Here is a 17,186-nt window from a genome sequence, read left to right on the forward strand (position 1 = left end):
GCTCAGAACATAGTCATCTGATCCCATCATGGGAACAACCACACCACAACAGCTCAAACCACACAACATTGTGGTCCAGCCAAGTTGACACACAGCTCCAACAATCACAAGAGATTTAGCATAATGGTGGGATTCAAGATCAGCATCCAAAAATCAGTTGGATTCTTTTACACCAGCAAAACAATTACTGAAAAAGGAAAGGAAATCAATACCATTTGTAACAGCTACAAACAACAACTAGAACAACAAAATTAAATACTTGGGAATAACTCTTATTAGGGGAACAAAAGACATGTACAAAGAAAACTACAAAAGACTACTTCAAGAAACTTTAAGAGAGCTACATAAATGGAAGGACATACCATGCTTATGCAAAGGAAGATTGAACATTGTGAACATGTCAATTCTACCCAAAGCAATCTATACATTCAATGCAATCCCAGTACCGATCCTGTCAACATTCTTTAAAAATATGGAAAAACCAATCACTAACTTTACATAGAAAGGAAAGAGACCTCAGATAAGAAAATCACTATTGGAGAAGAAGAACAAAGTAGGAGGTCTCACATTCCCAGATCTCAAAACCTACTATAAAGCCACAGTAGTCAAAACTGTCTGGTATTGATACAATGACAGACACATAAACTGGTGGAAAAGAATTGAGAACCCAAGAATAGATCCCTTGACCTACAGTCAGCTGGTCTTCACCAAAGGGCCAAATCCATTAAATGGGGAAGAGATTGTCTATTTAACAAATAGTGCTGGCAAAACTGGATATCCATTTAAAGATAAATGAAACAAGAGCTGTACCTCACACCATATGCAAAAACTTGCTCTAGATGGATCAAAGACTTAAATGTGAAACCTAAAACTATAAAATTCTTTAAGGAGAAACTAGGGGGCAAATGGCATAAATAAGACAGTCAAGCATAACCCAAAATGCACAAGCTCAATGAATGGGACCTTTTATAAGGGTCCAAATTAAATTTTATGTGCTTCAAAAGACTTCTCTGAAAGAGTCATAAGTCACCTACAGATTGGGGGAAAAAAACTGGCAATAACATATCTGACAAGGACTTATGTCTAAAATTTATAGAAAACTCCAAAACCTCAACAACAAAATGACAAATAATCCAATTAATAAATGGGCAGAAGAATAGGCAATTCATCAAAGAGGATATTCAGGTGGGCAACCAACACATTGTATTGGTTACCTCTCTGCTGCTCTAATAAAAAATATACCACAAATGGTATGGCTTTAACAAACAGAAGTTTATTCTCTTACAGTTTGGAGGCTTTAAGTGTGAGTTCAAAGTACCAAGGTCTAGGGGCTGGGTGAAAGCCCCTCAACCTTGGGCTTCAGCTCAGCCTTCTGCTCCTGGCCCACTTAAGCTAGAGGCTTTTCTTCACTCAGATAGCTTCTGGCTATTGAGACTGACAAGCCCAAAGTTGACAAGTGAAAAGGCACAGTCCTGATCTTACCAAACCATATAGCAGGCCATTAATTCAAGTCCATGGTTGGCAAAGCATGGCAGGCTACTGAACAAAGACACAGCTACATGCAGTCTTCAAGTGTACCATGAGGTAGAGACCATTCCCCAAGGCTTCTCATTATATACAGGAAGCAGATCACATCCCTAAGTCAGTTACTCAGCTGCTCACAGTAGATTCCACCATGGAGTTGTTTACCAATCTCATCATGGGGAATACTACACCTAGCTGCCCAGCCACTCCACCAAGCCCAGCGAAGTTGACATACAAACTTAACTACCACATACATGAAGAAATGTTCACCATCATTGGCCATTAAAAACAAAACCAAAAACACTACCATCAAGTAGGACCTGACTCATAGTGAACTCTCCTTGGGTTTCTGAGGTGGTATCACTAAAGAAGTAGATTTCCTGACCTTCCTTTCTAGGAGTGGCCATTATTGAGATGCAAATCAATACAACAGTGAGATACCATCTTGCCCCAGCACTAGTAACAAAGTTCAATAAGACAGAAAATAAATACTGGCGAGCATGTGGAGATATCAGGAGTCTCATACACTGCTGGTGAAACTGTAAAATGATGATACAACCACTGTGGAAAATAATATGGTGATTCCTTAAAAAGTTAGAATTAGAAATGTCATTTACCTGGTAATTCCATTACTAGGTATATGTCCTAAAGAAGTGAGAGCCAGGACAAGGACAGATACATACACACCCATGTTCATCACAGCACTATTTAGAATAGCAAAAAGATGGAAACAACCTAAGTGCCCATAAACAGAAGAACGGATAACCAAATCATGGTACACACACACAATGGAATACTAAACAATCTTAAAGAATAATGTAGAATCTGCAAAAAATGCCCCACAACGTGAATGAACTTGGAGGACATTATGCTAAGTGAAATAAGTCAATCACAGAAAAACAAATATTGTATTAGTCCGTTATTGTAAAAAGTTAGGGAAAGGTTTATGTAAAGAAGGGAATTTTCTCTTTTGGTTACCAGGGGTTGGAAGGGAGGGAATACTGCTAGATAGATAGAGACAAGTACTGATTTAGGTGAAGAGAAGGGCAATGTACCAAATGTGAGTGATCAACACGATGACATTGAGGAAGAGGAAAACATAGAGAGGTTCACAGGAGGTACAGACAACAAAGATGAACACTTTTGTACATACAGTACTATGTTGTCAGTGAAGGCATATATTGATCTATGGATGGATAGTTGAATGGACAGGCTGAATGATTAGGTATGTCTATGCATGGGGGGAGTGTGCCCATGACCATTTATAGGGTTGGCAGACAATGTTTCTGCAAATGTATTGCTATGTTCTGTAAGAATTCCCAGGTATATAGCAGAGTTGACAAGAGATAAGGTTGTAGTTACTTCTAGGCCATAGCCAGCTATCCAGAAGAAGTGAATAGTTGGACCTGTGGAAGACTTGGGACCATGATTGCAGGGGACATCAAGCTCACTTGGCATAATATACTACACAAAAACATTGTTCCACATCCTACTTTGGTGAGTACTGAATGGGATCTTAAAAGCTTGCAAGCAACCATCTAGATGTAATGATGGGTATCTCCTTGTCCAAAGCAAAGAAGAATGAAGAAAACCAAAGATGCATGGAAACAATTAGTCCAAGCAACTGGTACACCATGCAATCCTCAGCCTATATGACTCTGAGACCAGAACTAGATGGTTCCTGGCTACCAATTTCCAATTCTGGGACGGGGATCTGTGTAGGAGATTCTGGATAGAGTGGGAGAATAATGCAGAATAAAACTTAAAATCATTAAAAATAAATAAATAAAAAGGGACCAGGTTTTCTGGTGTAATGGAGCCTGATGGGACCCTTAAGACTATGGCCCCTAGCAGGCCTTCAGGTCTGGAATTGAACCCACTCCTGTGGCTTACAGCTACACAAAAGACAAATATATGAGATGAACATTAAAATTAGATAGAAATAATACTTGAATAGATCAGTCATGGAAGAATAGAGGAGATGTATATGCACAAGGAGACAACTGGAGGGGGGGGGCAGGAGTGCATAGAAGGGAAGGGCACAGGAAAGAGGTAACTATGGGGAGGAAGTAGGAGGGGAGCTGTTGCATTGTGGGAAATTGCAGTCAATGTCATGAGACAAAGTTTATGTGAGCTGCTGTGTGGAAAATGAATTACCTCTGTAAACTTTCACCCAAATCATCACTATATATATATGTATGCCTATATATATATATATATATATATATATATATATATATATATATGTGCAGTGTAGTAAATTACTTAGCATGGCTTTTCTACCCATAAGTCATCATAAACTCAGTGGTGGAATGAGCAACTGAGGAGCTCCTGATTGTAAATGTTATCCACCTGGGTTATTTCTGTTGGGCATGACACAACGCAATGTTATGGGTGGCTCACTCTCAGGTGCTTAGAATTCTGTTGTTATGATTGGTTGGTTTGGCCACTCTGCCAAGCTCAAAAGGAGGCCTCCTAGAGGCAGAAATCTCTCTGACTGCTGGTTGAGGAAGACGTGCTGCTGAAAGAGACACACACTCCTGAAAGAGACACGTGCTGCTGGGAAAGAGATGCAAGAGACACACATTGCTGAGTAAGACACCGAGGGACATGCATGCACTGCTAGGGGAGAGACTATGAGAGACTTGGCTGAGAGATGGCAGGCTGGGGAGAGAGACTGAGCATTTTTCCTGAACTTGAATTGTAGCCTAGTGCTTCCCTAATAAACTCCATAATCTGTGAGTTCTGTGTGGCCACTGCAGTGAATTATCGAACCCAGGAGAGAGGTGGTGGGTGCTTTGGGAGGTAGGTTGGAGAAAGGGCTGGAGGGAGGCAGCATGTCTGGCCTGGCAGGAATAAGCCTTGGCTATTGATGGTGATTCTGTCTTCCTCTTGTGGGATAAGAGGAGGTCAGAACATGTGGCCTCCTTGCCCTTTTTTGCAATATGTTACTGTTGTTATGTGCCGTCAAGTTGGACCCGACTCATAGCGACCCCTCCTTGGGTTTCTGAGGCATTATCACTATGGAAGTAGATTGCCCCATCTTCTTTTCAAGGATTATATATTTATTAAAGTTATATGTATATACATATATATATAGAGAGAGAGAGAGAAAGAGAGACATTTATCTTAGGAAAATGACTCATATGGTATTATAGAAGCTGATAAGTCACAAATTTTTGGATCAAACATCAAACTGGAGCCTTTTTCTGACTCACACAGCTGTAGCAGCTGACAAAGTCAAGGTTGGTAGTCAGTATACTGGCCGTTGACTTTGGCAGATGACAAATCCTATATCACCAGGAAGAATGGTGGATTGTTTACTCATGGACAGTTGTAGGCAGCACAACAGGATCCAGCTCCACAGAAGGTTCATCCTTTTACCCAGGATGTCCATATATATATTGGAAGCAGGCCACACCTCTAGGGAAACTCCCTTTCAATGGATTGGCTCCTCAAAGCATATGCATCCAATATCATCATGGGACTAACCCCATCACCACTGCTTAAACCACTCAGAAACATGGTCCAGCCAAGTTGACACACAACCCCAACTATCACAGTCCACCCCTTGTCAACTTGTCATTTGTACACATCTCCTATATAATCTCTAAATAAGAATTATAAAGTCATACTTGTGCCTAACATGATATACTAACATGCATAACACTGAAAACGCATTAACCATGTTTACATTTTATAGTTCATAACTGAAGAAAACAAAAATATTTGATGCACACATACAATGAACAGTATAAAAATCACAATTGTAGTTTCTACAGCTGGTCATGTAGACATAGCTGATATTCAGAGCTACCTTCTTCTACCACTCATTCCATATTTCCCTTACCCTTGGAAAGCAACTCAGATAGTCATGGTTCTTTGTCTGGTGGGGTGACCCAAATCTTCATTCCTTAGTAGTCATATCAGTATTGTGTTTCTGTAGTTTTCCATTTACATTAATCACAGGGAATAGTAGTACTAAGAGACGTCCTAAAGAATCTCCTGTATTCCAGACAAACTCTTTACCTCCCTAATGTAATATCAACTCAATTTTCCATTGGTAATCATGGTCTGGAAACAAAGAAGAATCACCGGTAGTTGGAAAATTTTGCGTTGGTGACAGAAATAACACTGGAAATCACATGACAGAATTTTGTGAGACCAGTGATTTATTCATTGGAAATACCTTTTTTCAACAACATAAGTGATGGTTATACATGTGGGCTTCACCAGATAGAATACACAGGAATCACATTGACTACATCTGTGAGAAAAAGTGATGGAGAAGTTCAATATCTTTAGCCAAAACAAGACCAGGAGCTGATTGTGGAACAGACCATCAACTGCTCATATACAAGTTGAAGTTGAAGTTGAAGACAATTAAAACAAGTCCATGAGAACCAAAATATAACCTTGAATATATCCCTCCTGAATTTAGAGACCATCTAAAACTAGAGTTGATGCATTTGACACCAATGACCAAAAACCAGAATTGTGGGATGACATTAAGAACATCATCCATGAAGAAAGCGAGAGGTTATTAAAAAGATGAGAAAGGAAGAAAATTCCAAAATGGATGTCAGAAGAGACTCTGAAACTTGCCCTTGAGTGGAGAATAGCTAAAGCAAATAGAAGAAATGACAAGATAAAAGAGCAGAACAGAAGATTTCAAAGATCAGCTCAAGCAGACAAAGCCAATTACTATAATGAAATGTGCAATGACCTGGAGTTAGAAAACCAAAAGGGAAGAACATGCTTGGCATTTCTCAAGCTGAAAGAACTGAGGAAAAAATTTAAGCCTCAAGTTGCAATACTGAAAGATTCTACGGACAAAATATTGAATGATGCAGGAAGCATCAAAAGAAGATAGAAGGAATACACAGTCACTGTACCAAAAATAACTGGTCAATCTTCATCCATTTCAGGAGGTGGCATATGTTCAAGAACCAATAGCATTGAAGGAAGAAGTTGAGGGTGCACTGAAACAATTGGTGAAGAACAAGGCTCCGGGAATTGACGAAATGCCCATTGAGATGTTTTAACCAATACATGCCCCACTGGAGGCACTCAGTCGGCTATGCCAAGAGATTTGGAATACAGCTAATTGGCCAACTGACTGGAAAAGATTCATATTTGTACCCAATCTAAAGAAAGGTGATCCCATAGAATGTGGAAATTATGGAACACTATCGTTAGGGAGACCGGGCAATCTACTTCTGTAGTGATACCACCTCGGAAACCCAAGGAGGGGTCGCTATGAGTCAGGTCCTACTTGGTGGCGTATAACAACAACAACAACATCATTAATATTGCATACAAGTAAAATCTTACTGAAGATAATTCAGAAATGATTGCAGCAATATATTGACAGAGATCTTCCAGAGGTGCAAGCTGGATTCAGAAGAGGATGTGGAACAAGGGATATCATTGCTGACATCAGATGGATCTTGGCTCAAAGCAAAGGATACCAGAAAGATGTTTACTTGTGTTTTATTGACTATGCAAAAGCATTTGGTTGTGTGGATCACAACAAATTATGGATAACATTGAGAAGAATGAAAATTCCAGAACACTTAATTGTCCTCATGAGGAACCTGTACATAGACTAGGAGGCTGTCATTCAACCAGAACAAGGGGACACTATATAGTTTAAAATCAAGAAGGGAGTGCATCAGGTTTGTATCCTTTCACCATACTTTTTCAATCTATATGCTGAGCAAATTATCCGAGAATCTGTACTACATGAAGAATGTGGCATCAGGATTGGAGGAAAAATCATAAACAACCTGCGATACATTGATGACACAACTTTGCTTGCTGAAAGTGAGGATGACTTGAAGCACTTACTGATGAAGATTGAAGACTACAGTCTAAAGTATGGATTACATCTCAGTATAAAGAAAACAAAAATCTTCACAACTGGACCAATAAGCAGCATCACGATAAATGGAGAAAAGACTGAAACTGTCAAAGACTTCACATTCCTTGGTTCTACAATTGACACCAATGGAAACAGCAGTCAGCACATCAGACGATGTATGGAACTGGGCAAATTGGCTACAAAGGACCTCTTTCAGGTGCTAAAGGGCAAGGACGTCTCCTTGAGTACTAAAGTGCGCTCAGCACAAGCCATGGTATTTTCAATCACCTCATATGCATGTAAGAGTGGGACAATGAATAAGGAAGACTGAAGAAGGATCAATGCTTTTGACTTGTGGTATTGGTGAAGAATGCTGAAAGTACCATGGACTGCTAAAAGAACTAACAAATCTGTCCTGGAGGAAATGCAGCCAGAATGGCCAGACTTGGAAGCAAGAATGGCCAGACTTCATCTCACTTACTTTGGTCATCTTGTCAGAAGGGACCATTCACTGGAGAAGGATGTCATACTTGGTAAGGTGGAGGATTGATGAAAGAGGGGAAAACCCTCAATGAGATGGTCTGACACAGTACCAGCAGTGATGGGCTCAAGTATAGCAAGGATTGTGGAGCTGGTGCAGGACCGGGTGGTGTTTTTTTTTTTGCTGTGCATAGGGTCGCTGCGAGTTGGAGACAACTCAACCTCACCTGACAAAAACAACAGCCAAGGTCTATCACACCAGACAGTACAGTAACTCCCTTCTTTGTCTGTTGATCCAGGGCCATGAGGAAGCCAAAATGTCCAGGTGACATTCCTAACTTCCAGTTCAATACAATCAGTATTTTGTTTCTAGGTAGGTGTGTTCCTTTCTTAGGGACTAAGTCCTCCAGACCTGCAGAGCATAGGGTCACAGGGACAGGAAGCAAAAATTTTTTGAGTGAGTCAATAGGGGTAGTAGTGAGTGGTACCATTTCCATTTCCACTCATTGGTTCCTGGACCTGTGAATCCTGTCTATAAGAAAAACAGCACCATATATTGGATGCTTGTTTAGAGCATATACAGCCTTCTTAAGGACATTAATCTAACCCTTCAAGGTATTGCCACCACTTGGCACCATAACGTGTTTTTCGTAGGCCATTCCATCATTCTATCAAGCCAGCTACTTCAATACGATGGGGAACATGGTAAGACCAGTGAATTCCATGAGCATAGGCCTATTGTCACACTTCATTTGCTGTGCACTGAGTCCCTTGATCCAAAGCAATACTGGCCTTATTTTGGCTGAAGATATTGAGCTTCTCCATTGGCTCTTGGCACAGATATAATCAATCTGATTCCTGTGTATTCCCTCTGGCAAAGTCCACATGGATAACCATCATTTGTGGTGTTTAAAACACGTGTTTGCAATGAACAAATCATTGGACTTGCAAAATTCTATCATGGGATCTCTAGTAACATCTCTACAACCAAGGTTATATTTTCCAGATACCAGTGATTCTTCTTTGTTTCCAACTTTTCTATTCTAATCACCATTGATAATTAACACATCTTGATTGCATATTCAGTCAATTTAAGACTGCAGAAGTTGGTAAAAATCTTCAACTTCCTCATCTGTCGCTTTGGTGCATAAATTTGAATAATGGTGGTAACTGGTCTTCCTTGTAGGTATATGGATATCATCCAATCAGTGACAGCATTGTACTTCAGATAGATCTTGAATCATTCTTTGTGATGATGAATGCCACCCAATTCCTCCTTAATTTGTCCTTCCCGGCATAGTACATCATATGATTGTCTGATTCAAAATGGCCAAAGCCTATTCATTTCAGCTCACTCATGCCCAAGATCTTTTCATTTTTCTGTTTCACTTTTGAGAACTTCCAATTTTCCTAGATTCATACTTGAGCCTTCACTTTTTGGTTAGCAGCTAGACACAGTAATCGTTTGCACAACCCAAGGATTCCAAAAACCTTATCAGGATGCTATTATTATTAGCCTCACACATTCCATGTTCTGATTATTAGTGGATGTTTGTAGCTGTTTCTTCTCATTTTGAGTTGTGCCACATCAGCATATGGAAGTCCTGAAAGCTTTACTCTATCCACATCATTGAAGTGGGCTGTACTGTGAGGAGGCAACTCTTCTCCAATCATATCCTGAGTGCCCTCTAACCTGATGGGCTTATCTTCCAGCACTGTATCGGACAGTGGTTTAGGGCTACTCATAAAGTTTTCCAGTAATATTTCAGACAATGTTTCAGTGCTATTCATAAGGTTTTCACTGGCCAATTCTTTGAGAAATGAATGGTCTCGTCCTTCTCCTGAGCCTGTCTTATTCTGGAAGCTCCACTGAAATCTGTGTACCATGGGTAACCCTGCTGACATTGCAACACTGGTGGCATAGCCTCTAGCCTCACAGCAACACACAAGCCACCACAGTATGACAAACTGACAGACAAGTTTGTCTCCCTTATTTGTTCCAAACCACTCCTCTCACTTTCTGGTCTCCCTTATCTGTTCCAAATCACTGTTGCCTTGCTTTATGTAATATAAAATTTAAAAAAATGTCCAAACTCACAGTCATTGTGTCAATTTCGACTCATAGAGACCCCTCTTTGTGTTTCCAAGGTGGTATCTCTATGGAAGTAGATTGCCCAGTCTTCCTGGGAGTAGCTAGTGGGTTAGTGGGTTTGAACTACATCCTTCTAGTTAGCAATCAAATGCCTTAGACACTATGCCACCAGAGCTTCTTTATGTAATATAAAATATTATATATTTTGTATATATATATATATACAAAATTGTATGCACAAGTACACATTGTGTGTGTCTATATATATATATATATGTAATACATAATGTATATATAATAAATGTGTATTATATTTTGCATGTATTCTATTACATATATTGAATTTAATGTTTATGATACTAAAAATATAGTATTACAAAATATTATGAATATAACCATTGATTTATGCATGTAGTTTTTAATACTTGTTATTAACACCTTCAGTAACAGGTAATCCTATTTATTTATCTTTATTTAATCACCTTCTATGCAAATGATGTGTACATAATGGCTTATCAAGAAATGTGAGATCAATGAATGAATATATAATTGAATGATTCCTTGACTCCTTTGAAAGATTTCAGACTGTAGGAAGTATATGAATCAAATAAATCCTTCAGGGAATTTAGGTAATTGAAACGTGTGTAGTTATAAACAAACATTTGTAAGTGAAGCTAATATAAACTAGATACTTGCAACATGAATTCATTTAATAATTTATAATGGTTCTTTAATAACTGAATTTGTCATATTTTTGTAATTTTATGTCCAGAAGTCTTGTTGACTATTCTAGAGAGACCTTGAGACATGTACCAAACTATTTTAGGTATATTTTCTCTTGAGTTGTGTTTTTAGAAAGAAAGATGTAATATTTTCTATGTAATTTAGAGTCTGTAAAGTAAAGCTATAAGTCTGTTATTTTCAGTAAAGTTTTGTTTTGAAAAAAAAAGTTTAAATATTATGTGCATACCTGCTTAGAGTGCGAATTTATTAGACACTTACTGTAATTTAGCATGCTTTTTGTTTTCAAACTCCCTAAGCTGGTAGCATAGTGGCTAAAGCCCTTGACTACTAACCAGAAGGCTGGTGGTTCAAACCCACCAGCCACTCCTTGGAAGGAAGATGGGGCAATCTACTTCTGTATTGATACTGCCTCGGAAACCCAAGGAGGGGTCGCTATGAGTCTGGTCCGACTCAAAGGCACATGACCATAACAACAACAACAACAAGCAAAACACACTCATAGGGCTGTTATTTCTTTTAATTATAAAACTGGATCCTAATCTACATAGAAATGTGAGGTTAGCTCTCCATTCACTGTTCCTGCTCATCATGTTTTTCATGTAGAACTTCAGTTCAGATTCTGATTGCTTCATTCACTTTCATCTAAGTTCCTCCAATAATTTGTGAACTTCTTCACACCAAAGAGAGTATTTATACTATTTTGACAATATCCTATGCAGAACCTAAATTATACTTATGTATCTATCTATCCATTTATTCACTCACTTGCTGACTCACTTATACAAGTCAAGAGCCGTTAAAGTGATTTACAAAGATTAATTCATTTAATCCTCTAAAAACCCTACACACACACACACACACACACACACACATACACCACACACACACACATATATATGTAAGGTGATAAATCTTTATGGAAATAGATTGCACAGTCTTCCTTCCACATAGTGGCTGGTGAGTTTGAACCACCAATCTTCTGGTTAGCAGTCAAATGTCTTAGGCACTATGCCACCAGAGCTCCTTATAAAATACACACACACACACACATATACACATATGTATATATATACAATAGCTGCCATCAAGTTGGTTCTTATTCATGTCAATCCCATATGTGTCAGAGTAGAACAGTGTTCCATAGGGTTTTCAGTGGTTGATTTTTCAGAAGTTAATTACCTGGCCTTTCCTAGAAGGCACCTCTGAGTATACTTGAGCCTTCACTTTTTGGTTAGCAGCTAGACACAATAATTGTTTGCACAACCCAAGAATTCCAAAAACCTTATCAGGATGCTATTATTATTAGCCTCATATTCCAGAGGAGTCAAATGAGGTAAGAAAATTTAAATGACTTGCCTAGTTCATTTGTCTAGTACATGGAGGAGCTGGATTCAAACTCAGACTGTCAGTTTCCAGCTCAAACATTACATTGTTTCAAGTCATCAGAATTAATAATCACAAATCAGAAGTCCATTTCTATCAAATACCACTACCACACACCTTTTTTCACAATCACAAGTGAGAACTCAGTGGAGTAGTTATGATGTTCCTCTAACAATGCACCCTCCACTTCAGAAGCCTCTTGAAATATCTATGTGTGGATTTCTTACCTACTTGAAAAATTGAAATATATAACCACCCCGGTATATTTGGTGAAAATAGAGCGAAATAATACATTTTAATCAGCAGCACAGTATCTAATACATACTAGTGAGCAGAATGGCAACCAAATACACACCTCCTGTACTAACTCAATTTGTCAGTCTTCACATGATCTTTGTTGTTGTTGTTATGTGCCGTCAAGTCATGACTCATAGCAACCCCTCCTTGGATTTCCAAGGTAGTATCACTATGGAAGTAGATTGCCCTATCTTCCTTCCGAGGAGTGGCTGGTGGGTTTGAACCGCCAGACTTCTGGTTAGCAGTCAAGTGCCTTAAGCACTATGCTACCAGAGCTCCCCACATGATCTTAGACATAGCTAAATAGAGGATATAAGGAGGTGTTTATCTGTTTCTTTTAATTTACATTTTATCAGTATTCTCATCAACCTCTCAGCCCACTCAAAATGATGAGAGGCTGTTGTTGGAACCACACATAGTCCTCGGGGGAAATAACTGACAGTTTAAAATCAATGCAGGAGACAGTGAAATGGAACTGGGGCTAGGAGCTCTGTAGGTGTTCACAGAAGTGATCCATGCCATTGAAACAATGACACATTATCTTGTATTTTCTGTCTTCAATGGACATATTTACATGAGAAATTATTTAGTCACAAAAGTATTAGGATCACTTCACTTGCAGACATTTACTTAAGTGTAACAATTTTCTCCCCAGCAATGCTTTGTAAATGAATGACTAACTCTTTGATGTGTCATTCATTCATCTATTCACTACTATATATCTTCTAGGCACTCTATTAGGCATTGAGACAGACACATCAGTGAGAAAAACAGAAAAAAATACTATCTTGATACGTTCATGTATTTGTGCTTTATTCAATACTATTGAATTGAAACACATTACTGAGATACTATTATGTAACAAACACTATGATAGGCACCTGCAATAAACCAGTAGAAAAAATCCACCTGTTTCTGGGAGTCCCATAAATCTTTAGAGATTTATGTATGGGATTATAGTATGAATATAACTTTCTCTGTAGTCTTTTGGACACTATTACAATCTACAACCTCACAAATTTAGGAACAATATCTCTCAGGTCAACTTCTCTCCCAGTCACAGGACTGTACAATTGAAGTACAAGTGTTTCACATGACAAACAAAAGCCTGGGAAAATTATTTATTCATTTCCTTTCCTCTTTCCCCAGCTATATTCTAATGCTTATGGACCTTGAAGCAATAAAATGAAGGCTTGGTTTTCAAGACTAGTTTCCAATCCAGCTTCTTACATACTTTAACTCAGGACTTTGTGTTCAGTTTTCATCTGCCTTTGTTCTTTTATTGAATTTGTTTTCATTTCTAGATTTACTAATTAAAAAAAAAAATCAGTGTCTTTGTCAGTATAAATTAAATTATAGCAAACTACATAATTTGGATGATGATGATTTTTTTAAGTTTCATATTTTGAGAATCCAAGAACTCTCAATGATTAATTTAGAATAATTACTTTTTTTCCCCCTCTACATTAAAATGTTTAAACTTAGAACTTACCCATCTTAGATCAATATAGTAGTAACAATATTTTTATTTCATTTAACTCTCAGGTTTGGTGATGGTTATACAGTGAAGATTTGGCTCTGTAAGAGAGAAGATCAACATCACACTATTTTTGACTGCTTGAAGCTCCATTTCCCAGGAATCCAGTTTAAGGTAGTACTTAAAAGAACTATTCAGCATTACTTCTTCGTTTTCATCTATAAATGTACTTGTATGTTGTTTGTTTTAATTCAGTGCTATAATAAATACTGCTTATTTTCTTGGTTTGATGATTACATATATGCCATGTCTCCCTACCAAAAATACCATGGACAGCTCATGTTACTTGACAGCTCTTAAGGATGAGGAGCCTTGTCCGCCACTTATGAGATTACCCAGAGTAGACTGGGATTAGGCACCAACCCTCTTATCTGTGGTACATTTGGCATTTTGTTCAGGATGGAAGATTGAAAAATTACTTTCTTAAAGGCATTTGCAGGAACTCTGGTAGCATAGTGCCTAAGGCATTCAACTGCTAGCCAGAAGACTGGTGGTTCAAACCCTCCAGCCACTCCTCAGAAGGAAGGTTGGGCAATCTCCTTCCTTAGTGGTACCACCTCGGAAACCCAAGGAGGGGTCGCTGTGAGTTGGATCTGACTTGATGGCACATAACAACAACAACAACAAAGGTGTTTGCTGCAAGGTGATAGATGATGGTTTCAGCATTATTTCACAGAAAGAACTCTATGCTTGGGATCAGAATCTTCTACAACCTTGTGGTACTGAACCAGCAGCATCTGCATTATCCAGAAACTTGTTAGACATGCAGAATGTTAGGGCCCAACCTACTGAATCAGAATCTATAATATATTAAGGCCACAAAATGATTCCTATTTACATTAAACTTTAAGAAGCATGGTGTACAATTCTGTTGGATAGTTGTGTAATTCTAGTTTATCATAACTTCCAATAGGTTGTTGTCCATAAAATCACTATTTCCTGTCTATTTTAACAAAAATTTATCAATATCCTACAATATAAAGAGCACTCTGCAAAACACTATAATATTCATATTGAGTACCATTCTAAAGAAATTTGTAGAATAGATATTGCTATCCTCATTGTGCATATATGAAAATGAGGCTCAGAGCAGCTAAATATCTTACCCAGAGTCACTCAGCCAAAGCTGAGGACAACTGAGAGCTGAACACAAATCCTAGTGTCAACTTCAGTTATCCTCCACAACATCGCTCTTATACTACATTAATTTTCTACTTATCAAATATCTCTGACATATCATCACTCCCTTAAAGATATATTTTCCATGGTTGCAGCAATGTAGGGTCATAATAGGAGGCAAAACAATAACTCAATCCAGGTGAATATCATTTATGAAATATCCCTCTTGGCAAATTATCATCAATAAGTGTTTATTAGAGATGCTCAAAATGGACCCACAAACCTAATTGGTTGCTATGGTTAGAAAAAAAAAAAACTGCATTTATTAGGCAATTAAGTGTATTTTAATCAATTTTAATAATTGCTCATTAGTGATATATTCAAATATTGACTTTTGGCTTTTAGGGACAACGCCTTAATTTATTGGAATATCATGTACCAAAAAGATGGGGATGTTTAGCTGACTTGTTCAAAGTTTTAGAGAATAATAAGAACTTCTTGAATATCAAACACTACTCCATTAACCAAACCACATTGGAACAGGTATAGTACCTTGAATAATTCAGTAGTTTGCATTTTGGTATGTTCGTGAGATTTAATTTAGTCACTTTGTTAAATTAGCCAAATTATTTTTTGATCATTTCTTTTAATTAACCACAGTTTGTGTTTTTGTTTTTAAATTGTGAAAAGGATGGTGAATATTAGGAGGTTTGTTTACTGTATGCTCTCCACTTAAGGTACATAATCAACAGGACTACAATTTCTTAGTGATAATATTTAATAGTGTAAAAAATGTTCCTTCTCTATCTTACTTATCTCCTAAAAGACTACTTTAATTTAATGATTGATAACTTTGGAAGGATAAGTGCTTGGTTTATTAAGAGTACCAGAAATGTAAAATTAAATCACAACTTTTTTCTAAAATTATGTAGATGCTATTGCAAATTCTTAGGTGATTTATTAATTTTCCAGAAATGTATATCATCCCCGGAGCTGTGTTTTAAATTGATTTCCACATTTGTGGCATTTTAAGAGAGGGTGATATGAATTGATGATTTGTGGCTTTATGAATGATTGAGTAGTACTTTGAAAGAAAGTCCCTTCTAATAAATGTTGAGACCAAAACGTCAAGTGTTCTTATGAATTAACAGTTATTTTCATTGTTTCTTTCAGGTATTTATTAATTTTGCTACCGAGCAACAGCAAATTCCACAATCTACTCAAGAATCATCTACTGACTGTTACCAACCTCAGCATCTGCCTGTCTAAACACTAAAAAAGTTGTTATTATGAATAAAACCTTGTGTCTCAATAAAATATATATTCAAGGATCAAACAAGCAAATGCACCTATGGACACCTGGAAGAGACATGACAGGCAGTTTAATTGTATTCTCTACATCAATTTCTATGTTGAAACTCTTAGTTAATTAATAACTAGCAAATTTACAGGTCATTCTTTTCTATAGATTTTAGGGAGTTCCTTCAACAAATTTATTTTCTTTACTAAGCAAATGTAGGTAATAACTTCTTAGTGACACAGGCATGTATGAGTTAACACTGTCCAATAGGATATATTTAGAGCTGGAAAAGTTGTCACAGAGCATCAAAATCAAGTATTCATTTTATTTTAAAGAAACACAGCTCTCACAACTCCAAGGATAAAAATCTTTCCTAACTTATTTGTATAGGAGATAGTATATATATAACACTCTTGTTTTCTGATTTTTAATCTTTCACTAGATATGATTACACATTTTTAAAATAAAATTCAATGATTGAAAGCAAAACTTTTTATGGTATGACATTAAAAAATAGACCTTTTTTTGTTGTTGTTTAACACATACTTTTTTTTTCCCCTGATAGAAGTTAAGCTTTTTAGTCAACCCTCTAGCAAACTTAAATAAATTGAACAAGGTATTCTGTATCATTAATAACAGAGTTTTACTAGAATCTTACAGATTAAAAATACTCATGTATTTTATTTTTCTTAATTTACATTAATAACTTGTTTATTATTATTATTATTCTAAACCAGTGGTTCTCAGTGTGGTGATCCTCATATAAGCAGCACCAGCATCACCTAGGAGCTTGTTAGAAATGAAAATTCTCAGGCCCTACCTGGGACATACAGAGTCAGAAATTCTG

The 17,186-nt window shown here is 37.4% G+C and overlaps 1 protein-coding gene across 1 annotated transcript in view; it reads left to right on the forward strand.

Moving 5' to 3' along the window:
* The window catches only part of ABCA13 (ATP binding cassette subfamily A member 13), an 888,443-nt gene extending 872,135 nt beyond the window's left edge, over positions 1 to 16,308 (forward strand). Inside the window, 3 exon segments of the mRNA XM_007944147.1 lie at positions 13,929 to 14,034; positions 15,445 to 15,582; positions 16,213 to 16,308. Coding sequence (XP_007942338.1) covers positions 13,929 to 14,034; positions 15,445 to 15,582; positions 16,213 to 16,308 — 340 coding nt within the window.
* The last annotated feature ends 878 nt before the right edge of the window (positions 16,309 to 17,186 follow it).

Source organism: Orycteropus afer, unplaced genomic scaffold (assembly GCF_000298275.1).
Source record: "Orycteropus afer afer isolate SDZICR_OR568_19922 unplaced genomic scaffold, OryAfe1.0 scaffold00121, whole genome shotgun sequence".
Taxonomy (NCBI): Eukaryota; Metazoa; Chordata; class Mammalia; order Tubulidentata; family Orycteropodidae; genus Orycteropus; species Orycteropus afer.